The sequence below is a fragment of the Heterodontus francisci genome, chromosome 12 (assembly GCF_036365525.1).
Source record: "Heterodontus francisci isolate sHetFra1 chromosome 12, sHetFra1.hap1, whole genome shotgun sequence".
In the NCBI taxonomy this organism is placed as follows: domain Eukaryota; kingdom Metazoa; phylum Chordata; class Chondrichthyes; order Heterodontiformes; family Heterodontidae; genus Heterodontus; species Heterodontus francisci.
This window is the reverse complement of record NC_090382.1, coordinates 108,412,019-108,436,182: the sequence shown is the minus strand read 5'-3', so window position 1 is coordinate 108,436,182 and position 24,164 is coordinate 108,412,019. Positions and strand designations below refer to the sequence as shown.

Below are 24,164 nucleotides of genomic sequence, written 5' to 3'. Positions count from 1 at the left end.
GCATGTGAGGCTTTAGCTCACTTGCGGCATGCTGGAGATGCACTAACAGATGTCTCCAGAGTATCTCACTTGGAGCAGTTACCATCCTCGAGACTTCAATATGCTGGGCTGAATAGCTTCAGACTCCTTCCCGTGAAGCAGTTCTCCCCATGTGGTACCAGGAACCTGCCCCTTACGTAATAAAATAAAATACATTTTTGGGAAAGTAAGTGTATTCTAATCGCTTTTATTGCAGGCACCAGCATCACAGTCAGGAGGTGAAGTACATGGGGACACTGCTTATTTCCTGTTCCCTTTTATTATCCCTCCCTAGCGTACCATATCAATTCTATCCTTCCCTGTGTGTAGTCATCGTAATAACCAGCTGGATGTATGATGGTGCCCTAAGCTGACCGCCCCAGTGTTAGGTAACGCTGCATTAATAATTTGTGCAGGGTTCCTGTGATACATCATGCTCTCACTTGCAATGTTTCCAGATTTCCAGCGTGTTGAGTGCAGCAGAGAGTGGTATGTCCTGTTTCCGCAAAGCATGTTTCCCTGAGGGGGTGCGGTTGACTTTTCTTTGGCTGTGGAGGCACACTGTGCTGCACCTGCTCATCCTCTCACGCTCCAAGGCTGCCAGAGAACTGACCGCAGCGGGAGGGAGAAAATAAATACTATGCTTGCTGTCAGAGAATGTTGTTCAGGATACAGTTGAAGGTCCCTTTTTTATTCAAAGGGGAGGTGGTGAAGTCTCAAGGAACTAGTGACTGGTTAAATGGACCAGGAAAGCGGCAACTGACATGTCATTGCACAAAGATAAATCTGAAATTAGAACTAAAAATGCGAGGGCCGCTGCTGTAGGGTCTCAGCAGCTGTGTCAGGGCCACTGCTGCAGGGTCTCGGCAGCTGTGTCAGGGCCACTGCTGCAGGGTCTCGGCAGCTGTGTCAGGGCCACTGCTGCAGGGTCTCGGCAGCTGTGTCAGGGCCACTGCTGCAGGGTCGCGACAGCTGTGTCAGGGCCACTGCTGCAGGGTCTCGGCAGCTGTGTCAGGGCCACTGCTGCAGGGTCTCAGCAGCTGTGTCAGGGCCACTGCTGCAGGGTCTCAGCAGCTGTGTCAGGGCCACTGCTGCAGGGGCTCGGCAGCTGTGTCAGGGCCACTGCTGCAGGGTCTCGGCAGCTGTGTCAGGGCCACTGCTGCAGGGTCTCGGCAGCTGTGTCAGGGCCACTGCTGCAGGGTCTCGGCAGCTGTGTCAGGGCCACTGCTGCAGGGTCTCGGCAACTGTGTCAGGGCCACTGCTGCAGGGTCTCAGCAGCAGTGTCAGGGCCGCTGCTGCAGGGTCTCGGCAGCTGTGTCAGGGCCACTGCTGCAGGGTCCCGGCAGCTGTGTCAGGGCCACTGCTGCAGTGTCTCGGCAGCTGTGTCAGGGCCACTGCTGCAGGGTCTCAGCAGCTGTGTCAGGGCCACTGCTGCAGGGTCTCAGCAGCTGTGTCAGGGCCACTGCTGCAGGGTCTCAGCAGCTGTGTCAGGGCCACTGCTGCAGGGTCTCAGCAGCTGTGTCAGGGCCACTGCTGCAGGGTCTCAGCAGCTGTGTCAGGGCCACTGCTGCAGGGTCTCAGCAGCTGTGTCAGGGCCACTGCTGCAGGGTCTCAGCAGCTGTGTCAGGGCCACTGCTGCAGGGTCTCGGCAGCTGTGTCAGGGCCACTGCTGCAGGGTCTCAGCAGCTGTGTCAGGGCCACTGCTGCAGGGTCTCGGCAGCTGTGTCAGGGCCACTGCTGCAGGGTCTCGGCAGCTGTGTCAGGGCCACTGCTGCAGGGTCTCAGCAGCTGTGTCAGGGCCACTGCTGCAGGGTCTCGGCAGCTGTGTCAGGGCCACTGCTGCAGGGTCCCGGCAGCTGTGTCAGGGCCACTGCTGCTGCAGGGTCCCGGCAGCTGTGTCAGGGCCACTGCTGCTGCAGGGTCCCGGCAGCTGTGTCAGGGCCACTGCTGCTGCAGGGTCCCGGCAGCTGTGTCAGGGCCACTGCTGCTGCAGGGTCCCGGCAGCTGTGTCAGGGCCACTGCTGCTGCAGGGTCTCGGCAGCTGTGTCAGGGCCACTGCTGCAGGGTCTCAGCAGCTGTGTCAGGGCCACTGCTGCAGGGTCGCGACAGCTGTGTCAGGGCCACTGCTGCAGGGGCTCGGCAGCTGTGTCAGGGCCACTGCTGCAGGGTCTCGGCAGCTGTGTCAGGGCCAAACCTGCAGGGTCCCGGCAGCTGTGTCAGGGCCACTGCTGCAGGGACTCGGCAGCTGTGTCAGGGCCACTGCTGCAGGGACTCAGCAGCTGTGTCAGGGCCACTGCTGCAGGGTCTCGGCAGCTGTGTCAGGGCCACTGCTGCAGGGTCTCGGCAGCTGTGTCAGGGCCACTGCTGCAGGGTCCCGGCAGCTGTGTCAGGGCCACTGCTGCAGGGTCCCGGCAGCTGTGTCTGGGCCACTGCTGCAGGGTCCCGGCAGCTTTGTCAGGGCCACTGCTGCTGCAGGGTCTCAGCAGCTTTGTCAGGGCCACTGCTGCAGTGTCTCGGCAGCTGTGTCAGGGCCACTGCTGCAGGGACTCAGCAGCTGTGTCAGGGCCACTGCTGCAGGGTCTCAGCAGCTGTGTCAGGGCCACTGCTGCAGGGTCTCAGCAGCTGTGTCAGGGCCACTGCTGCAGGGTCTCAGCAGCTGTGTCAGGGCCACTGCTGCAGGGTCTCAGCAGCTGTGTCAGGGCCACTGCTGCAGGGTCTCAGCAGCTGTGTCAGGGCCACTGCTGCAGGGTCTCGGCAGCTGTGTCCGGGCCACTGCTGCAGGGTCTCGGCAGCTGTGTCAGGGCCACTGCTGCAGGGTCCCGGCAGCTGTGTCAGGGCCACTGCTGCAGGGTCCCGGCAGCTGTGTCAGGGCCACTGCTGCTGCAGGGTCCCGGCAGCTGTGTCTGGGCCACTGCTGCTGCAGGGTCTCGGCAGCTTTGTCAGGGCCACTGCTGCAGGGTCTCGGCAGCTGTGTCAGGGCCACTGCTGCTGCAGGGTCCCGGCAGCTGTGTCAGGGCCACTGCTGCAGGGTCTCGGCAGCTGTGTCAGGGCCACTGCTGCAGGGTCTCGGCAGCTGTGTCAGAGCCACTGCTGCAGGGTCTCGGCAGCTGTGTCAGGGCCACTGCTGCAGGGTCCCGGCAGCTGTGTCAGGGCCACTGCTGCAGGGTCCCGGCAGCTGTGTCTGGGCCACTGCTGCAGGGTCTCGGCAGCTTTGTCAGGGCCACTGCTGCTGCAGGGTCTCGGCAGCTTTGTCAGGGCCACTGCTGCAGGGTCTCGGCAGCTGTGTCAGGGCCACTGCTGCTGCAGGGTCCCGGCAGCTGTGTCAGGGCCACTGCTGCTGCAGGGTCCCGGCAGCTGTGTCAGGGCCACTGCTGCTGCAGGGTCCCGGCAGCTGTGTCAGGGCCACTGCTGCTGCAGGGTCCCGGCAGCTGTGTCAGGGCCACTGCTGCTGCAGGGTCCCGGCAGCTGTGTCAGGGCCACTGCTGCTGCAGGGTCCCGGCAGCTGTGTCAGGGCCACTGCTGCTGCAGGGTCCCGGCAGCTGTGTCAGGGCCACTGCTGCTGCAGGGTCCCGGCAGCTGTGTCAGGGCCACTGCTGCTGCAGGGTCCCGGCAGCTGTGTCAGGGCCACTGCTGCTGCAGGGTCTCGGCAGCTGTGTCAGGGCCACTGCTGCTGCAGGGTCTCGGCAGCTGTGTCAGGGCCACTGCTGCAGGGTCTCTGCAGCTGTGTCAGGGCCACTGCTGCAGGGGCTCGGCAGCTGTGTCAGGGCCACTGCTGCAGGGTCTCGGCAGCTGTGTCAGGGCCAAACCTGCAGGGTCCCGGCAGCTGTGTCAGGGCCACTGCTGCAGGGACTCGGCAGCTGTGTCAGGGCCACTGCTGCAGGGACTCAGCAGCTGTGTCAGGGCCACTGCTACAGGGTCTCGGCAGCTGTGTCAGGGCCACTGCTGCAGGGTCCCGGCAGCTGTGTCAGGGCCACTGCTGCAGGGTCCCGGCAGCTGTGTCAGGGCCACTGCTGCAGGGTCCCGGCAGCTGTGTCTGGGCCACTGCTGCAGGGTCCCGGCAGCTTTGTCAGGGCCACTGCTGCTGCAGGGTCTCAGCAGCTTTGTCAGGGCCACTGCTGCAGTGTCTCGGCAGCTGTGTCAGGGCCACTGCTGCAGGGACTCAGCAGCTGTGTCAGGGCCACTGCTGCAGGGTCTCAGCAGCTGTGTCAGGGCCACTGCTGCAGGGTCTCAGCAGCTGTGTCAGGGCCACTGCTGCAGGGTCTCAGCAGCTGTGTCAGGGCCACTGCTGCAGGGTCTCGGCAGCTGTGTCAGGGCCACTGCTGCAGGGTCTCGGCAGCTGTGTCCGGGCCACTGCTGCAGGGTCTCGGCAGCTGTGTCAGGGCCACTGCTGCAGGGTCCCGGCAGCTGTGTCTGGGCCACTGCTGCAGGGTCCCGGCAGCTGTGTCTGGGCCACTGCTGCAGGGTCCCGGCAGCTTTGTCAGGGCCACTGCTGCTGCAGGGTCTCGGCAGCTTTGTCAGGGCCACTGCTGCAGGGTCCCGGCAGCTGTGTCAGGGCCACTGCTGCTGCAGGGTCCCGGCAGCTGTGTCAGGGCCACTGCTGCTGCAGGGTCCCGGCAGCTGTGTCAGGGCCACTGCTGCTGCAGGGTCCCGGCAGCTGTGTCAGGGCCACTGCTGCTGCAGGGTCCCGGCAGCTGTGTCAGGGCCACTGCTGCTGCAGGGTCCCGGCAGCTGTGTCAGGGCCACTGCTGCTGCAGGGTCCCGGCAGCTGTGTCAGGGCCACTGCTGCTGCAGGGTCCCGGCAGCTGTGTCAGGGCCACTGCTGCTGCAGGGTCCCGGCAGCTGTGTCAGGGCCACTGCTGCTGCAGGGTCCCGGCAGCTGTGTCAGGGCCACTGCTGCTGCAGGGTCCCGGCAGCTGTGTCAGGGCCACTGCTGCTGCAGGGTCCCGGCAGCTGTGTCAGGGCCACTGCTGCTGCAGGGTCCCGGCAGCTGTGTCAGGGCCACTGCTGCTGCAGGGTCCCGGCAGCTGTGTCAGGGCCACTGCTGCTGCAGGGTCCCGGCAGCTGTGTCAGGGCCACTGCTGCTGCAGGGTCCCGGCAGCTGTGTCAGGGCCACTGCTGCTGCAGGGTCCCGGCAGCTGTGTCAGGGCCACTGCTGCTGCAGGGTCCCGGCAGCTGTGTCAGGGCCACTGCTGCTGCAGGGTCCCGGCAGCTGTGTCAGGGCCACTGCTGCTGCAGGGTCCCGGCAGCTGTGTCAGGGCCACTGCTGCTGCAGGGTCCCGGCAGCTGTGTCAGGGCCACTGCTGCTGCAGGGTCCCGGCAGCTGTGTCAGGGCCACTGCTGCTGCAGGGTCCCGGCAGCTGTGTCAGGGCCACTGCTGCTGCAGGGTCCCGGCAGCTGTGTCAGGGCCACTGCTGCTGCAGGGTCCCGGCAGCTGTGTCAGGGCCACTGCTGCTGCAGGGTCCCGGCAGCTGTGTCAGGGCCACCGCTGCTGCAGGGTCCCGGCAGCTGTGTCAGGGCCACCGCTGCTGCAGGGTCCCGGCAGCTGTGTCAGGGCCACTGCTGCTGCAGGGTCCCGGCAGCTGTGTCAGGGCCACTGCTGCTGCAGGGTCCCGGCAGCTGTGTCAGGGCCACTGCTGCTGCAGGGTCCCGGCAGCTGTGTCAGGGCCACTGCTGCTGCAGGGTCCCGGCAGCTGTGTCAGGGCCACTGCTGCTGCAGGGTCCCGGCAGCTGTGTCAGGGCCACTGCTGCTGCAGGGTCCCGGCAGCTGTGTCAGGGCCACTGCTGCTGCAGGGTCCCGGCAGCTGTGTCAGGGCCACTGCTGCTGCAGGGTCCCGGCAGCTGTGTCAGGGCCACTGCTGCTGCAGGGTCCCGGCAGCTGTGTCAGGGCCACTGCTGCTGCAGGGTCCCGGCAGCTGTGTCAGGGCCACTGCTGCTGCAGGGTCCCGGCAGCTGTGTCAGGGCCACTGCTGCTGCAGGGTCCCGGCAGCTGTGTCAGGGCCACTGCTGCTGCAGGGTCCCGGCAGCTGTGTCAGGGCCACTGCTGCTGCAGGGTCCCGGCAGCTGTGTCAGGGCCACTGCTGCTGCAGGGTCCCGGCAGCTGTGTCAGGGCCACTGCTGCTGCAGGGTCCCGGCAGCTGTGTCAGGGCCACTGCTGCTGCAGGGTCCCGGCAGCTGTGTCAGGGCCACTGCTGCTGCAGGGTCCCGGCAGCTGTGTCAGGGCCACTGCTGCTGCAGGGTCCCGGCAGCTGTGTCAGGGCCACTGCTGCTGCAGGGTCTCGGCAGCTGTGTCAGGGCCACTGCTGCTGCAGGGTCCCGGCAGCTGTGTCAGGGCCACTGCTGCAGGGTCTCGGCAGCTGTGTCAGGGCAACTGCTGCCGGGTCCCGGCAGCTGTGTCAGGGCCAAACCTGCAGGGTCCCGGCAGCTGTGTCAGGGCCAAACCTGCAGGGTCCCGGCAGCTGTGTCAGGGCCACTGCTGCAGGGTCCCGGCAGCTGTGTCAGGGCCACTGCTGCTGCAGGGTCTCGGCAGCTGTGTCAGGGCCACTGCTGCTGCAGGGTCCCGGCAGCTGTGTCAGGGCCACTGCTGCAGGGTCTCGGCAGCTGTGTCAGGGCCACTGCTGTGCAGGGTCTCGGCAGCTGTTTCAGGGCCACTGCTGCAGGGTCTCGGCAGCTGTGTCAGGGCCACTGCTGCAGGGTCTCGGCAGCTGTGTCAGGGCCACTGCTGTGCAGGGTCCCGGCAGCTGTGTCAGGGCCACTGCTGTGCAGGGTCCCGGCAGCTGTGTCAGGGCCACTGCTGTGCAGGGTCCCGGCAGCTGTGTCAGGGCCACTGCTGTGCAGGGTCCCGGCAGCTGTGTCAGGGCCACTGCTGTGCAGGGTCCCGGCAGCTGTGTCAGGGCCACTGCTGCTGCAGGGTCCCGGCAGCTGTGCCAGGGCCACTGCTGCTGCAGGGTCCCGGCAGCTGTGCCAGGGCCACTGCTACTGCAGGGTCTCGGCAGCTCTGTCAGGGCCACTGCTACTGCAGGGTCTCGGCAGCTGTGTCAGGGCCACTGCTGCTGCAGGGTCCCGGCAGCTGTGTCAGGGCCACTGCTGCAGGGTCTCGGCAGCTGTGTCAGGGCAACTGCTGCAGGGTCCCGGCAGCTGTGTCAGGGCCAAACCTGCAGGGTCCCGGCAGCTGTGTCAGGGCCAAACCTGCAGGGTCCCGGCAGCTGTGTCAGGGCCACTGCTGCAGGGTCCCGGCAGCTGTGTCAGGGCCACTGCTGCTGCAGGGTCTCGGCAGCTGTGTCTGGGCCACTGCTGCTGCAGGGTCTCGGCAGCTGTGTCTGGGCCACTGCTGCTGCAGGGTCCCGGCAGCTGTGTCAGGGCCACTGCTGCAGGGTCTCGGCAGCTGTGTCAGGGCCACTGCTGCTGCAGGGTCTCAGCAGCTGTGTCAGGGCCACTGCTGCAGGGTCTCAGCAGCTGTGTCAGGGCCACTGCTGCAGGGTCCCGGCAGCTGTGCGAGGTCATTAGCTTCCTCTGGTGTATGGTGGGATGAAAATAAAGCAAATTATTGTTTAGGTGCCAGTTTATGAGCAGGGTTGAATGTTTGAATCCGTCAATCCGTCTTTTGGATGAGGATTTAAACCCAGGCCCCTTCTGCTGCCACAGGTGGATGTAGAAGATCCCTTAGTACAATTTCAAGGAAGAGCAGGAAAGTTCTCCCTGGTGTCCTGGGCCAATATTTATCCCTCAAGCAACATCACTACCACTGATCATCTGGTCGTTATCACATTGCTGTTTGTGGGAGCTTGCTATGTGCAAATTGACTGCCACATTTCTTCTTCATGTTACAACAATAATTACACTTCAAAAGTTATCATTGACTGTGAAGTGCTTTGGGGTGTCCTGGGGTTGTAAAAGATGATATAGAAATGCAAGTCTTAATGAAGAAAATCTAAATATGCATTTAGGGAGAGTGGGGAGATTGACAACTGAGATTTGTGTTTTGTAAATTTGCCGTCTGGATATCAGTCGCATTTTCTACAGGTCGTGAACAACCTGCCAGTTAAGGATCAAAGCTCAGGAAGTGTTAAACTGATGTCTGTTCTCCATTAAAAACATTTGAAACTCAGTCTGTTTGGATATTTTATTTTCTCAGGAACTATATCCCAGAAGTCCGAATTCTGTCCATTCCGAACCTGCGCTTCATGAAGGCAAGTATGGTCTGTTTGGTATTTTCCCTAACCTGTGCATTGAATTTCCACATTTGAGTGTGCAGTCACAAGGAGGAATCTCATGCAATCCACCCTGATAAGTTGGTGTATTTACCCTTTAAAATGATCCAATAATTTGAATTAAGCAACGTCAAATTGTTAATTCTCAGTCAGCTCAAAAAGTTATCATCATGTAATTTGTAAAAAACAATTTCAGTGAAATATCAGAGGAGGTTGAATAAAATTTGAATTAACATCTTTAAGTTGCTCCATGGAATGTGTGTACGTCTTGGCCTCTATTTTCAGCTATTGATCACTTTTGGTGCTGTGACCCTTAATCAGCCACAGTCGCAGGCCAAGGTATTCACCCGGTCCTGGCTTTCCCACCCAGCTTATGCCTTTACCTGGTCAGACGGAGGTTTGAGTGTGTGAGGGAGGGTTGTGAAGTTGGAGAACTTGGCGTTTGGAGGGTGGGATGGGTCCGAGGCCAGGATTTGCAGTAGGTCAGAATGAGGGGAGCAGGGTTCAACATTTTATATTCTGTGTGCTGTGCCTGTAGGAGAGCCAAGTGCTTCTGACACTCACTAACCCTGTGGAGAACCTCACCCATGTTACTCTTCTGCCCTGTGAGGAGACTGACCCAGACGACGTGCATAGCACTGCAAAGGTAACTCAGTTCAAAGGGGCAGATTTTAATTGCCCCCAAGATTCTTATGTTCTTAAGACTCCCAATCTGTTCTGAAATGATTCGCTGTATTTCTGTGCCCCTTGCAATGGGCATTCCTGCTTGTACTGGTGATATTGGGGCTCCCTTGCTGACAGGAGACTGAAATAACATACAAAGTCCCCACCTCTCTAATGAACAATGGTTATTACTGCACGCCTGCCTCTTGCCTGATAGTCAGACCTGGGTTGCCCCAAATCCTCCTCCAGTCGAATATTGGTAAAACTGAGGCCACTCGTTCCAGCTCCTGTCAGCGGCTCCACATCATCGCCTCAACCCTTCGCAGCTTTCTCTCATCCCAGGCACCACAGTCCCAGGTCTTCACTCACTTGACGTTTCACACTCCCATCACCCCAGCTTCACCAAGCTCAAATGGCTCCCTTTGTTTTCAAATCTCTCCATGTCCCCGTCCCATCCTTCCTTAGATTCACCTGCACACCCCCTCGCTCCTTGGTCACCAGGATTCTCTGCATTACTCTGTTACTTGGCAACCCTGGGTTCGCTCTCCTTCCAACATGGAGCTGCCCAGCCCGCCCTTCCCCTGACCCATCCCACCCCCCCCCCCCCCCCAAACACCCATGTGATTGGCTGACATTAATGTCTCTATTCCAGGTCATGCTTCCTTCGAAGGAGATTGTCCTCGCTGGGAAAGATGCAGCAGCTGAATACGATGAACTGGCTGAACCACAGGATTTCCACGACGACCCAGAGTGAGTGATGAGTGGGGCTCATAAACTAGACAACAAACTGTGGGGCAGGGCCTGGCTTTATATCGAACAGGTTTACTCCCTGTCAAGCTGCCATTAAATGTCCACTGACCTTGGCAGACAAAAGAATCCAGTTTGGGGGTTTAAAAGTTTCCCTTTCCCAATTCTTTGAAGGTTAGATGTACATTATTGATTTTCTCAACATTTCACTGGACACTCAGCCCTGCAGACTCTAGGTTCTGTTTGGCAGGTGGTCAGGTGGTATCCTCCCCCCCCCCCCCCCCCCCCCCCCCCAACCCCCCAACCTCCAATCTGGTACCCCTTTCAATGTCCGTTATCCATGCAGGAGACTCAGCGGTAAATGCTAGCTGCAGGTCAGGCCACAGCTGATCCAGTGTTACCTGGTTAGCACCCCTTTGAGTTATTGCTTCAGTAACTGAGAAACTTTCTGTTGCTTATTTTATTTATCCAGTTGGGGCTTTCTTAACTGGAGCGCAGGTTAAGAGGTGACCTGTTGAGATCTTCAAGATTAACCTGTTAAGGCGAGGCTAACACTGAGGTTTGTGAAGAGGACTGAAAATTAAGCTTAGGACTAGGTCATTCAACTCCTTTGGGTCTGTTCCACCATTCAAACAAATCGTGGTTGATCAAACCCAACTCTTATTTACCCACCTCCATATCCCTCAATATCCTCACCCAACAAAAAGCTATCAGTATCCTTCTTGAAAGTTTCATTTGAACCCCAGCATCCAGACTTTGTGTCAGACTTGACTCAGTGATTGCTCTGTTACCTGCGCTCAGTCGTACCTCAACCCCCATGTCACAAAATTCACCACAAAAAGAATTAAAGGGAAGTTTGAAGGAAATGTCAGAGGGTGATTGGAAATGTGGAATTCGGAGGCAGAGCTCATGAAGTGGAGTTAGAAACTTCTTTGAAAAAGAGGAATATTAAAGAGTATGAGGAGGAGATTGGATTGGATTGCTCAAACAGTGAGAAAAGTAGCCTGTTTCTGTTTTACAACAGTCCATAAATAGACAGTTGGTAGCTCTCCCTCTGACTCTACCTGAGGCAGAAGGTTGTGGGTTCAAGTCCCACTCCAGAGATGTGAGCCCATAATCTAGGCTGACACTCGCAGCGCAGTACTGAGCACAAGAACAACGCGAGAAATAAGAGTAGACCGTAAGGCCTATCAAGCCTGTTCTGCAATTCAGTTCCATCATGGCTGATCTCAGGCTTCAACTCCACCTTCCTGCGCGCTCACCATATCCCTTGATTCCCTGAGAGACCAAAAATCTCTCTCAGCCTTAAATATATTCAATGATGGATCATCCACAACTCTCTGGGGTAGAGAATTGTAAAGATTCACAACCCTTTGAGTGAAGTAGTTTCTCCTCATCTCAGTCCTAAATGGTTGGCTCCTTATCCTGAGACTGTGCCCCCGTGTTTTACATTCCTGACCAGCAGAAACAATCTCTGTGTCTACACTATCCAGCCCCTTTAGAATCTTTGTTTCAATGATATCGTGGCTCATTCTTCTAAACTCCAGAGGGAGAGTCAAAGGGGCTGCCTTTCAGATGAGATGTTAAACAGAGGCTCCATCTGCCCCCTCAGGTGGACACGAGGTCCCTCGGCTACAGTTTAGAGGAGGAGGAGAGTTCTCCCAGCCTCCTGGGGACAATATTTATCCCTCAACCCACATCGCTTAAACAGATTATCAGGTCATTAATCATACTGCACTTTGCAGGAGCTTGCTGTTTGCAAATTGGTTCCCTCATTTTCTTCATTGCAACAATGACTAGACTTCAAAATTACTTCCTTACCTGTGCAGAGCAGTGGTCCTGAGGTGGAGAAAGGCACGATATAAATGAGAGAGATTCTCCTTGTTTTCTGTACAGAAGCGACCCTATTGCCAGTTTCCATTTTCACCTTAAAAGGTGATCGTTCAGCCCACTAGATCTGTCTGAATTAGCACCTTCAGAGGAGTTCTGCACTTTGCCATAGTGCTGTAGCGTCCAGCCACATTTTGGCACTTGTAAAGTTAAAATAACTGTGAAATATGGTTTCCTTTGAAAGAAGCGAAAGGATTTCTGGGATAAAAACATAAAATGCTGGAAATACTCAGGTGAGGCAGCATCTGTGGACAGAGAAATAGAGTTTAACGTTTTAGATGGATGACCTTTCATCAGACCTCGGTGCTCCCTCAGTACTGCCTGTCTGACAAAGCAGCGAGATGACCTGAAGAGCAGTACTGAGGGAGTGCTGCACTGTCGGAGGGTCAGTACTGAGGGAGCGCTGCACTGTCGGAGGGTCAGTACAGAGGGAGCGCTGCACTGTCAGAGGGTCAGTACTGAGGGAGCGCTGCACTGTCAGAGGGTCAGTACTGAGGGAGCACTGCACTGTCAGAGGGTCAGTACTGAGGGAGCGCTGCACTGTCAGAGGGTCAGTACTGAGGGAGCGCTGCACTGTCAGAGGGTCAGTACTGAGGGAGCGCTGCACTGTCGGAGGGTCAGTACTGAGGGGGTGCTGCACTGTCGGAGGGTCAGTACTGAGGGGGTGCTGCACTGTCGGACGGTCAGTACTGAGGGAGTGCTGCACTGTCAAAGGGTCAGTACTGAGGGAGAGCTGCACTGTCGGAGGGTCAGTACTGAGGGGGTGCTGCACTGTCAAAGGGTCAGTACTGAGGGAGCGCTGCACTGTCGGAGGATCAGTACTGAGGGGGTGCTGCATTGTCGGAGGGTCAGTACTGAGGTAGCACTGCACTGTCGGAGGATCAGTACTGAGGGGGGCTGCACTGTAGGAGGGTCAGTACTGAGGGGGCGCTGCACTGTCGGAGGATCAGTACTGAGGGGGGCTGCACTGTCGGACGGTCAGTACTGAGGGAGTGCTGCACTGTCAAAGGGTCAGTACTGAGGGAGAGCTGCACTGTCGGAGGGTCAGTACTGAGGGGGTGCTGCACTGTCAAAGGGTCAGTACTGAGGGAGCGCTGCACTGTCGGAGGATCAGTACTGAGGGGGTGCTGCATTGTCGGAGGGTCAGTACTGAGGTAGCACTGCACTGTCGGAGGATCAGTACTGAGGGGGGCTGCACTGTAGGAGGGTCAGTACTGAGGGGGCGCTGCACTGTCGGAGGATCAGTACTGAGGGGGGCTGCACTGTAGGAGGGTCAGTACTGAGGGGGCGCTGCACTGTCGGAGGATCAGTACTGAGGGGGTGCTGCACTGTCAAAGGGTCAGTACTGAGGGAGCGCTGCACTGTCGGAGGATCAGTACTGAGGGGGTGCTGCATTGTCGGAGGGTCAGTACTGAGGGAGAGCTGCACTGTCGGAGGGTCAGTACTGAGGGGGTGCTGCACTGTCAAAGGGTCAGTACTGAGGGAGCGCTGCATTGTCGGAGGGTCAGTACTGAGGTAGCACTGCACTGTCGGAGGATCAGTACTGAGGGGGTGCTGTATTGTCGGAGGGTCAGTACTGAGGGAGAGCTGCACTGTCGGAGGGTCAGTACTGAGGGGGTGCTGCACTGTCAAAGGGTCAGTACTGAGGGAGCGCTGCATTGTCGGAGGGTCAGTACTGAGGTAGCACTGCACTGTCGGAGGATCAGTACTGAGGGGGCGCTGCACTGTAGGAGGGTCAGTACTGAGGGGGCGCTGCACTGTCGGAGGATCAGTACTGAGAGTGCTGAGTTCTGATGAAAGGTCATCAACCTGAAATGTTCACTTTGTTTCTCTCTCCACGGATGCTACCAGACCTGCAGAACGTTTTCTGTTTTTATTTCAGATTTCCAGCATCCATTGTTGTTTTTTTCAAGGATTTATGGGCTTTGTTGGTAAAGGTTAGTGATGTAAGCCAGGGCTGTGCGTGTGAAGGGTCGGTGTGACAGGCTGACTCATTGCTGCACAGAGTGGGTGATTCATGTGGAGATTAAAGCTTGAGAGGGCCTGCATGTAAAACCAGCTTAACTGCATTTCAACATAAAGCATTAAGCTTCACTAAAAAAAAATCCCAAACTGTGAATTTCATATAGAATCAGTTCGAAGTTTCTTTTGGAAATATAGATATCCATTTGTACAATGTTTTTGTGTCTGAGTGCTTCTTCAGATGCTGTGAATTACCAGTGAGGTCAGTTGTTACAGCCGCTTTGTGTTCAGCAAGATCCCCTAGGAGGCCATTCAGCCCCTTGAGCCTGTTCCACCATTCACTTTGATCATGACTGATCTGTATCTTTAACTCCATGCACCCACCTTGGTTCTATAAATTTAAGACCCTTACCTAATAAACATTTACCATTCTCAGTTTTGAAATTTTCAGCTGACTCTCAACAGCTTTTTGGGGTGGGGGGAGTGGGGGTTTTGTGGGTGGTGAAGTTCCAGATTTCTGCTACCCTTTGTGTGAAGGAGTGCTTCCTGACATCACCCCTGAATGGCCTGGCTCTAATTTTAATTTTATTTTTAGTGTTGATTGAAGGAGTAATCGTGACCAGGGCACCAGGGGAAGTCTTGTAACACTGTTGGGAACCTCCAAACACCTGCATGAACAGGCAGGCTGTGCATCGCTTTAACATCTCCTCTGATCAACAGCATTTCCAACAGTGCACTGCTCCCGCAATTTTTTTTAAATTCGTTCCTGGGATGAGCGTCACTGGCTGGGACAGCATTTATTGCCCATCCCTAATTGCCCTTGAGAAGGTGGTAGTGAGCTGCCTCCTTGAACCGCTGCAGTCCAAGTGGGTTAGGTACACCCACAGTGTTGTTAAGGAGGGACCCTCAGAACTGCCCCTCTGCCAGTGCAGCCTGCCTTCAGAACTGCCCCTCCTGCCAGTGCAGCACTCCCTCAGAACTACCCCTCCTGCCAGTGCAGCACTCCCTCAGAACTGCCCCTCTGCCAGTGCAGCCTGTCCTCAGAACTGCCCCTCTGCCAGTGCAGCCTGCCCTCAGAACTGCCCCTCCTGCCAGTGCAGCAGTCCCTCAGAACTGCCCCTCTGCCAGTGCAGCACTCCCTCAGAACTGCCCCTCTGCCAGTGCAGCACTCCCTCAGAACTGCCCCTCTGCCAGTGCAGCACTCCCTCAGAACTGCCCCTCTGCCAGTGCAGCACTCCCTCAGAACTGCCCCTCCTGCCAGTGCAGCGCTCCCTCAGAACTGCCCCTCCTGCCAGTGCAGCGCTCCCTCAGAACTGCCCCTCCTGCCAGTGCAGCGCTCCCTCAGAACTGCCCCTCCTGCCAGTGCAGCACTCCCTCAGAACTGCCCCTGCTGCCAGTGCAGCACTCTCTCAGAACTGCCCCTCTGCCAGTGCAGCACTCCCTCGCAACTGCCCCTCTGCCAGTGCAGCATTCCCTCGCAACTGCCCCTCAGACTTCACAATATTGTAATTTTAAAAAATTGAGTTTTTCAGTGAATTTGGTAAATAATTAGAAAAGAGACATTTGTCAGGTTATGGGGAAAGAGCAGGAGCAATGGGACTAATTTAATAGCTCTTTCAAAGAGCTAGCAGAGGTGTGATGGGCTGATGGATCTCATTCTGTGCTCTATGTTTCATTATGGTTTGCTGACTAAATATCGAGATTCATCTCTCCCATTGCAGCATTGTGGCCTTCCGAAAATCCAACAAGATGGGCTTCTTTATCAAAGTCATCCCACAGAAGGAGAGTGGCAATGTGAACATTAGCTTCAAGCTGCGGTACGACTTTAAGAACCTGGCTGGGCCAATCCGGGCCTCTGAGGAGGGCGAGCAGAGCACTGAGGTCATCTGGCTGACCCAGCACGTGGATCTGAGTCTCGGGCCACTGGCTGCCTGAGTCCAGTGCCCACGGGGAGCGTCCAGACTGTCTGTGATGGAGCCAGACCAACCAGGAAAGATTCCAGACTGACCACCTGTGAGTGACCGTTCCTGTCCCCCCCCCTCCACCCCCCTACCCCTGCCACGGCCCTGAGTGGTCACCTGCGGTCTGCAGCCCTGGACGAAGCCTCTCTGAGAAGCACGAAACCATGCTACAGTAAGGCAAAGGGGAAAGTCTTTGCCCCGTCACCTCGGTAACAGCCGACACTCGGAGACGGCAACCAGCTCAAAAGCCCTCTTTATCCTGAAATCTGCCTGTGGTGTCACGAGTGGGAGTCTTTTAGGAATCTCAGGGAGTCTCTCAGGAATCTGATTGGAAGGAATGGCTGGAATTGTTGCGATAAGACACGGACAGAATAGTGACCGCACTTCAAAACTACTTCATGGGCTGTGACTTTGGGACGTCCCGAGACGGTGAAGTACGCTATTGAAATGCAGACTTTCCTTTTGTTGCATGTTTTTGTACAGTTTTTTTTTTCAAGTATATTCTCCAACTCGGCTAAACGCTAAGATGATAGTGCTCAGTTTAAAGAATGGTCTCACATTATATACAGAATCCCACTCTCCCTCTTTCTCTCCCTCTCTCTCCTCGAGGTGTGGGACAGCCTGTGAGCAATGTTCTCCATTCCCATCCCCATTACGCTGGGCTCACTTGCCCCTGGTTGCAGAATGCTGCCAAGTTTTCAGTCTAACTCTGATCTGCACAGACCTGCACCGTTCAGGTAGCAGTCGTGAAGACCTGTTACCCCGAAACACCACGGGGCTAAACATTGCTTTTGGTCGCTGTCTTTATGCTGCACATAAAGGGGGCCTTGCGGTGACAGCAAACTACCTGCTCACATCGCACTTCCTTTCCTGCATTTAACCTGTCGTTGGCTTGCCATTGTTAAACTCTGCTAATGAAACATAAGTCAAGGATAAAAAGGCCCTTCAGCCCATCAAACCCTGTTCCTCCAGTACCCTGTCCCGCCAAATCGAACCCCATCCATTACCCTGTCTCCGCTACATCGAACCCCATCCATTACCCTGTCCCGCCCACATCGAACCCCATCCATTATCCTGTCTCTACTACATCAAACCCTATCCATTACCCTGTCCCGCCCACATCGAACCCCATCCATTACCCTGTCTCCGCTACATTGAACCCCATCCATTAGCCTGTCTCCGCTACTTCGAACCCCATCCATTACCCTGTCTCCGCTACATCGAACCCCATCCATTATCCTGTCTCCGCTACATCAAACCCTATCCATTATCCTGTCTCCGCTACATCGACCCCCATCCATTACCCTGTCTCCGCTACATTGAACCCCATCCATTACCCTGTCTCCGCTACATCGACCCCCATCCATTACCCTGTCTCCGCTACATCAAACCCTATCCATTACCCTGTCTCCGCTACATCGAACCCCATCCATTATCCTGTCTCTACTACACCAAACCCTATCCATTACCCTGTCTCCGCTACATCGACCCCCATCCATTATCCTGTCTCTACTACACCAAACCCTATCCATTACCCTGTCTCCGCTATATCGAACCCCATCCATTACCCTGTCCCGCCCACATCGAACCCCATCCATTACCCTGTCTCCGCTACATCGAACCCCATCCATTACCTTGTCTCCGCTACATCGAACCCCATCCATTACCCTGTCTCCGCTACATCGACCCCCATCCATTATCCTGTCTCTACTACACCAAACCCTATCCATTACCCTGTCTCCGCTACATCGAACCCCATCCATTATCCTGTCTCCGCTATATCGAACCCCATCCATTACCCTGTCTCCGCTACATCGAACCCCATCCATTATCCTGTCTCCGCTATATCGAACCCCATCCATTACCCTGTCTCCGCTACATCGACCCCCATCCATTATCCTGGCTCTACTACACCAAACCCTATCCATTACCCTGTCTCCGCTATATCGAACCCCATCCATAACCCTGTCTCCGCTATATCGAACCCCATCCATTATCCTGTCTCTACTACACCAAACCCTATCCATTATCCTGTCTCCGCTATATCGAACCCCATCCATTACCCTGTCTCCGCTATATCGAACCCCATCCATTATCCTGTCTCTACTACACCAAACCCTATCCATTATCCTGTCTCCGCTATATCGAACCCCATCCATTATCCTGTCTCTACTACACCAAACCCTATCCATTATCCTGTCTCCGCTACATCGACCCCCATCCATTATCCTGTCTCCGCTATATCGAACCCCATCCATTACCCTGTCTCCGCTACATCGACCCCCATCCATTATCCTGTCTCCGCTACATCGACCCCCATCCATTATCCTGTCTCCGCTATATCGAACCCCATCCATTACCCTGTCTCCGCTACATCGAACCCCATCCATTACCCTGTCTCCGCTACATCGAACCCCATCCATTACCCTGTCCCGCCCACATCGAACCCCATCCATTATCCTGTCTCCGCTATATCGAACCCCATCCATTACCCTGTCTCCGCTACATCGAACCCCATCCATTACCCTGTCCCGCCCACATCGAACCCCATCCATTACCCTGTCTCCGCTACATCGAACCCCATCCATTACCCTGTCTCTGTTACATTGAAACCTGTTCCTCCAGTAACCCTGTCTCTTTGTCCCTTTGAACCCCCTCCCTGCTGATATAATGCTGGGTGTAAGTGAGTTTGCTGCTGCCTGTAGCCATTGTGCTGTGACTGGTGATATGCTAATGTATTAATATATAACTTATATATGGACTTAATAAATACCAGATTAAAGACCCAGCTGTCTCCTCTGTTATACAGTTTCTTGGGTGTGTAATGGGCCAGTATCACTGCAACACTGGGACTACTCGGAGGCTGGGAATGGATCCCAACAGCAAGAAGCAGAATTACATTACACAGTATTTACAGCACTGAAACAGGCCATTCAACCCAACGGGTCTTTGCATCCTTTATGCTCCACATTTACAAGCTTCATCTCGGCAAATCCTTCTTACTTGCTCATGTTTATACTTCCCTGTAATTCTATCTCTGTTAATCACCTCAACTACTCCTTGTAGTAGTGATTTTAAAGACCTCTATCAGGTCACCCTTCAGCCTTCTCTTGTCTGGAGGAGAGTCCCAGCCTGTTCAAGCTGTCCTGATAGTTAGAATTTCTCTGTTGGTATGGGTAGAATTTCATTTTTATAAAGTTGTGTCACTTCCAGGATCCCATTATCAGCGCTATCTGTTCCTCACACCCACACCCATCCACTGAAATGGGGCTCGTGTTCAATCTTCCCACTCCCTCACATCCCTCTTGGATCTGAGAGAGCGCCCTGGTGATATCCCGGGTGCCCTCCCTTGGTGACCTTCTTTGTCCTCCTTATCTCGAGAGACAATGGGTAAGCGCCTGGAGGTGGTCAGTGGTGTGTGGAGCAGCGCCTGGAGTGGCTATAAAGGCCAATTCTAGAGTGACAGGCTCTTCCACAGGTGCTGCAGAAAAATTTGTTTGTCAGGGCTGTTACACAGTTGGCTCTCCCCTTGCGCCTCTGTCTTTTTTCCTGCCAGCTGCTAAGTCTCTTCGACTCGCCACACTTTAGCCCCGCCTTTATGGCTGCCCGCCAGCTCTGGCGAACGCTGGCAACTGACTCCCACGACTTGTGATCAATGTCACAGGACTTCATGTCGCGTTTGCAGACGTCTTTAAAACGGAGACATGGACGGCCGGTGGGTCTGATACAGTGGCGAGCTCGCTGTACAATGTGTCTTTGGGGATCCTGCCATCTTCCATGTGGCTCACATGGCCAAGCCATCTCAAGCGCCGCTGACTCAGTAGTGCGTATAAGCTGGGGATGTTGGCTGCCTCGAGGACTTCTGTGTTGGAGATACGGTCCTGCCACCTGATGCCAAGTATTCTCCGGAGGCAGCGAAGATGGAATGAATTGAGACGTCGCTCTTGGCTGACATACGTTGTCCAGGCCTCGCTGCCGTAGAGCAAGGTACTGAGGACACAGGCTTGATACACTCGGACTTTTGTGTTCCGTGTCAGTGCGCCATTTTCCCACACTCTCTTGGCCAGTCTGGACATAGCAGTGGAAGCCTTTCCCATGCGCTTGTTGATTTTTGCATCTAGAGACAGGTTACTGGTGATAGTTGAGCCTAGGTAGGTGAACTCTTGAACCACTTCCAGAGCGTGGTCGCCAATATTGATGGATGGAGCATTTCTGACATCCTGCCCCATGATGTTCGTTTTCTTGAGGCTGATGGTTAGGCCAAATTCATTGCAGGCAGCCGCAAACCTGTCGATGAGACTCTGCAGGCTCTTCAGTGTGAGATGTTAAAGCAGCATCGTCAGCAAAGAGGAGTTCCCTGATGAGGACTTTCCGTACTTTGGACTTCGCTCTTAGATGGGCAAGGTTGAACAACCTGCCCCCTGATCTTGTCTGGAGGAAAATTCCTTCTTCACTCCAGCAGATACAGGTGTGGCCAGTTCTGCTTCCAGCTGCAATGCAAGGGTTGGACTGCACAAACCTGAACTGAGGGAGGCATGTCAGGACACAATGTCTCTGCTATTGGTTATGGTGACAGTATGGAGTGGAGTTTGGGTGTCCACTGATTCGAACTCCTGATGACCTTCCCTGTGTTTATTTTTTTGGACGGTGGGGAGTTGTCCGGGACAAGTTTCAAAGGTGTCTTGGGGAGGTAGAAGTCCAGGTCGCTGTAATTGGGCGTGTGTCATAAGTTGGCAATCAATCATTTGGCAAAGAAATAAACATCTGTTATTCTGGAACAAGACGGAGCTTCAATTAAGTTAGATTTGAGCATTGCAATATGAGGAAGAAATTCCGACTGCATTTTGAGGGAAGGTTGGTTCCTTCCTTCAAATCCCCCGGCCTAACCTGCCCTCAAACCTAACTTTGAGGGAGATTTGACAGCGTATTGGGCAGTTGCATTGAGGGCGAGTTGGGCAGAGGGATTTGAGGGCGAGTTGGGCAGAGGGATTTGAGGGCGAGTTGGGCGATGGGATTTGAGGGCGAGTTGGGCGATGGGATTTGAGGGCGAGTTGGGCGATGGGATTTGAGGGCGAGTTGGGCGATGGGATTTGAGGGCGAGTTGGGCGATGGGATTTGAGGGCGAGTTGGGCGATGGGATTTGAGGGCGAGTTGGGCGATGGGATTTGAGGGCGAGTTGGGCGATGGGATTTGAGGGCGAGTTGGGCGATGGGATTTGAGGGCGAGTTGGGCGATGGGATTCGAGGGCGAGTTGGGCGATGGGATTCGAGGGCGAGTTGGGCGATGGGATTCGAGGGCGAGTTGGGCGATGGGATTTGAGGGCGAGTTGGGCGATGGGATTTGAGGGCGAGTTGGGCAGAGGGATTTGAGGGAGTTGGGCAGAGGGATTTGAGGGCGAGTTGGGCAGAGGGATTTGAGGGCGAGTTGGGCAGAGGGATTTGAGGGCGAGTTGGGCAGAGGGATTTGAGGGCGAGTTGGGCAGAGGGATTTGAGGGCGAGTTGGGCAGAGGGATTTGAGGGAGTTGGGGGATGGGATTTGAGGGCGAGTTGGGCAGAGGGATTTGAGGGCGAGTTGGGCAGAGGGATTTGAGGGCGAGTTGGGCGATGGGATTTGAGGGCGAGTTGGGCGATGGGATTTGAGGGCGAGTTGGGCAGAGGGATTTGAGGGCGAGTTGGGCAGAGGGATTTGTGGGCGAGTTGGGCGATGGGATTTGAAGAATTAAGTGGTAAACATTAAAGTTGTAGCAGGTATTTGAATGAAGGACCTGACCTGCATTTAATGCTGTGTCCTGGAGAGCAGAATGGCTGCTGATTCAAACCCTGTTTTATGCTGCGTTTCCGAATCTGTGAAGGAGATTTCACTGCAGTAGTTGGAGAACAGGGATCCTGCTTGTTTGCTCATTGGAAAGTGAGGACGTTTGATGAGGACAGGGTTTGAACAGAGTGTAATGTCCCTGGTGGTAAAATCACATGTTCTGTCTGAGCTCACACAGAGAGCACCATCATTTGGCCAAGAGTCAGTATCCAAGCAACGCCTGTGTCGTCTGAGTATGAATCACTGTCATCAGGGAAAGGAAGTGCAAAAAGTCAGGGAGAGGGGAATTAGAAAACTGTCTTCAACAAGGGATATTATTGATTTCACTTGTACAGTAGCGGGAGGTCTGAATTCTGCTCTATTCTATCTGACATTACTGTATTAAACGTTAGTTGAATTGTTTAAGACTGTCACTAAGACCACCTATTTCCACCTCTAACATCGCCAACTCTGTCCTGCCTCAGCTCAGCTACTGAAATCCTCATCTGTGTCTTCGACTTGATGAACGCATTCCTGGCTGGCCAGTCTCCCACGTTCTACCCTCCCTAAACTTGAAGCCATCCAAAACTCTTCTGCCTGCCTCCTTAATTTTAAAGTTCCCATCCTTGTATCTAAATCCCTCCATGGCCTCCTCACCCCTCCCTATCTCTGTAATCTCCTCCAGCCCCGCAACCTTCCGAGATCTCTGCGTTGCTCCAATTCCGGCCTCTTGCGCATCCCTGATTTTAATCGCTCCACCATTGGTGGCCGTGCCTTCAGCTGCCTGATCCGAAACTCTGGAATTCCCTCCCTAAACCTCTCTGCTTCTCTCTCCTCCTTTAAGATGCAACTTAAATCCTTGGGACATTTTACTATTTCAAAGGCGCTTTGCAAGTGCAAGTTGTTGTGTTAAACTGCCAGGTCAGAGATTACTGGAGCTGCTCTGTCCTGAGAGATGATGTTCTATCGCCACCTGCTGCCGTTTCCGATTATCACGTGGCAAAACGTGTAAAATTCTGACAGAATTTGATGTTTCTTTTTATTCATTCTTGGGACGTGAGCATCGCTGGCCAGGCCAGCATTTATTGCCCATCCTTAATTGCCCTTGAGAAGGTGGTGGTGAGCTGCCTTCTTGCACCGCTGCAGTCCATGTGGGGTAGATGCTGAGAGGCTGTGTCCACTGGTTGGAGAGTTTAAAACGAGGGGGTCACAGACTGAGGATAAGGGGACGGCCATTTAGGACTGAGATGAGGAAACATTTCTTTGAGTATTTGGAATTCTCTAGCCCAGAGGACTACGATTGTTCAGTTGTTGAGTATATTCAGGGCTGAGATTTGTTTGGGATGAGGGGATTGGGGTGGAGGGAGAAACTGGAGCTGAGGTTGAAGTTGAGCCATGATGCGTAGCTGGCTCGAGGGGCTGAATGGCCTAGTCTTCCTATTTCCGGTGCCTAATGGAGGGCGTTTGCGATGGACAGTGTCGAAAGAAAACTCCCCGTTTTCTTAGTCAAATGCTATGGGAGACCTTCGAACATGGTGATCAGGCAAATAAAAATGTTTATTCCCTCTTACACTCCCTCCCTAAATCCCTCCCTAATTCCCAGTGGGAGCTGGGTCCCAGACATGAACAGCAGGAGCCCCTGATCAGAACAGTGAGAGAGAAACTCTGGCTGATCTCTCCTCTCCCTTAGCCTCGGGGATTAGGAAGCAACCCTGCTGCCAGAGTACCAGCTCACTCAGTCCTGTCCAAGGACCCTGTTTGCCTCAGTGCCGCTCTTTACCTGAGCTGTGCAGTAGTGGTAGAGGTTGCCAACTCTCCAGGATTGCCCTGGAGTCTCCAGGACATTGCTGGGAGCAAAAACCTGCAAGTGGAAAATCAGAGAGGCACCAAGAAAGGTGCTTTGGGCCCCCCACTCATTTTCTTTTCCTGCTTTTGTTTATTAATTATAAAAGATATTGGAGATGGGGTAGAAGAGGCTGTTCGACTGGACGGGGCTGTTGGAGGCCATGTAATGAAACCTCCAGGAATATGTCCAACTGGAGTTGGCAACACCTACCAGGGAGCTGGAGTGATCTGAAATAATTTTTGTTTGCCTATCCCGCTGGGAAATAAAGTTATCAAAACAAACACAGGAAGAGTGCTGTGGGATAGAGTTAGCCTGCATTATTTACTTAAAGCTGCCTTCTGGAATTACAAGGGAAGGTACACCCACAGTGCTGTTAAGAAGAGAATCCCAGGATTCTGAGCCGATAACACAGAACTAAATACAGTAGAATGTGCAATGTCACCAGTCCATTAGCAACAACCTGCATGTATATAGCACCTGTAATGTAGTAAAACTTCCCAAACCACTTCACTGGAGTGGTTTTGATACTGAGTGACATGAGATATCAGGGCAAGTGACCAAATGCTTGGTCAAGAGGTAAGTTTTAAGAAGCATCTTAAAGGAGGAAACTGAGGTGGAAAGGTTTAGAGAGAGAATTCCAGAGTTTAGAGCCTCAGCAACAGAAGGCAAGGCTGCCAATAGTGGAAGTACTAAAAATCTGGGATGCACAAGAGGCCAGACTTAGCGGAGCGCAGATATCTCGGGGGTTTGTGGGGCTGGAGAAGATTACAGAGAGAGGGAGGAGAAAGGCCAGGGAGGGATTTGAAAACAAGGATGAGAATTTTTAAATTGTGAAGTCATTGGACCAGGAGCTAATGTAGGTGAGCGAGCACATAGATGGGATACAGATCAGCCATGATCTCATTGAAAGACCAAACAGCCTCGAGGGGCTGAATGGCCCGTTTCTGTATTTGCTCCCCAGTGCCAGGGCGTGACTGAAGGCCCCCAGCACGGACAGTGAAACAGAGGGAGGTTGGGAGGTGGGATGTGTTTGGTGAGTGCACAATAGGCTTGAATTGGATGAATGGAGGGTGTGG

The 24,164-nt window shown here is 54.8% G+C and overlaps 1 protein-coding gene across 2 annotated transcripts in view; it reads left to right on the top strand.

Annotated features, from left to right (window-relative positions):
- The window catches only part of dctn4 (dynactin 4), a 52,322-nt gene extending 34,086 nt beyond the window's left edge, over positions 1-18,236 (top strand). For both annotated transcript variants that reach the window (XM_068044063.1, XM_068044064.1), the window contains exons 10-13: positions 8,150-8,204; positions 8,764-8,871; positions 9,541-9,638; positions 15,209-18,236. In XM_068044063.1, coding sequence (XP_067900164.1) covers positions 8,150-8,204; positions 8,764-8,871; positions 9,541-9,638; positions 15,209-15,422 — 475 coding nt within the window. In that variant the 3' untranslated portion in view covers positions 15,423-18,236. The remainder of the gene's footprint in view (positions 1-8,149; positions 8,205-8,763; positions 8,872-9,540; positions 9,639-15,208) is intronic.
- The last annotated feature ends 5,928 nt before the right edge of the window (positions 18,237-24,164 follow it).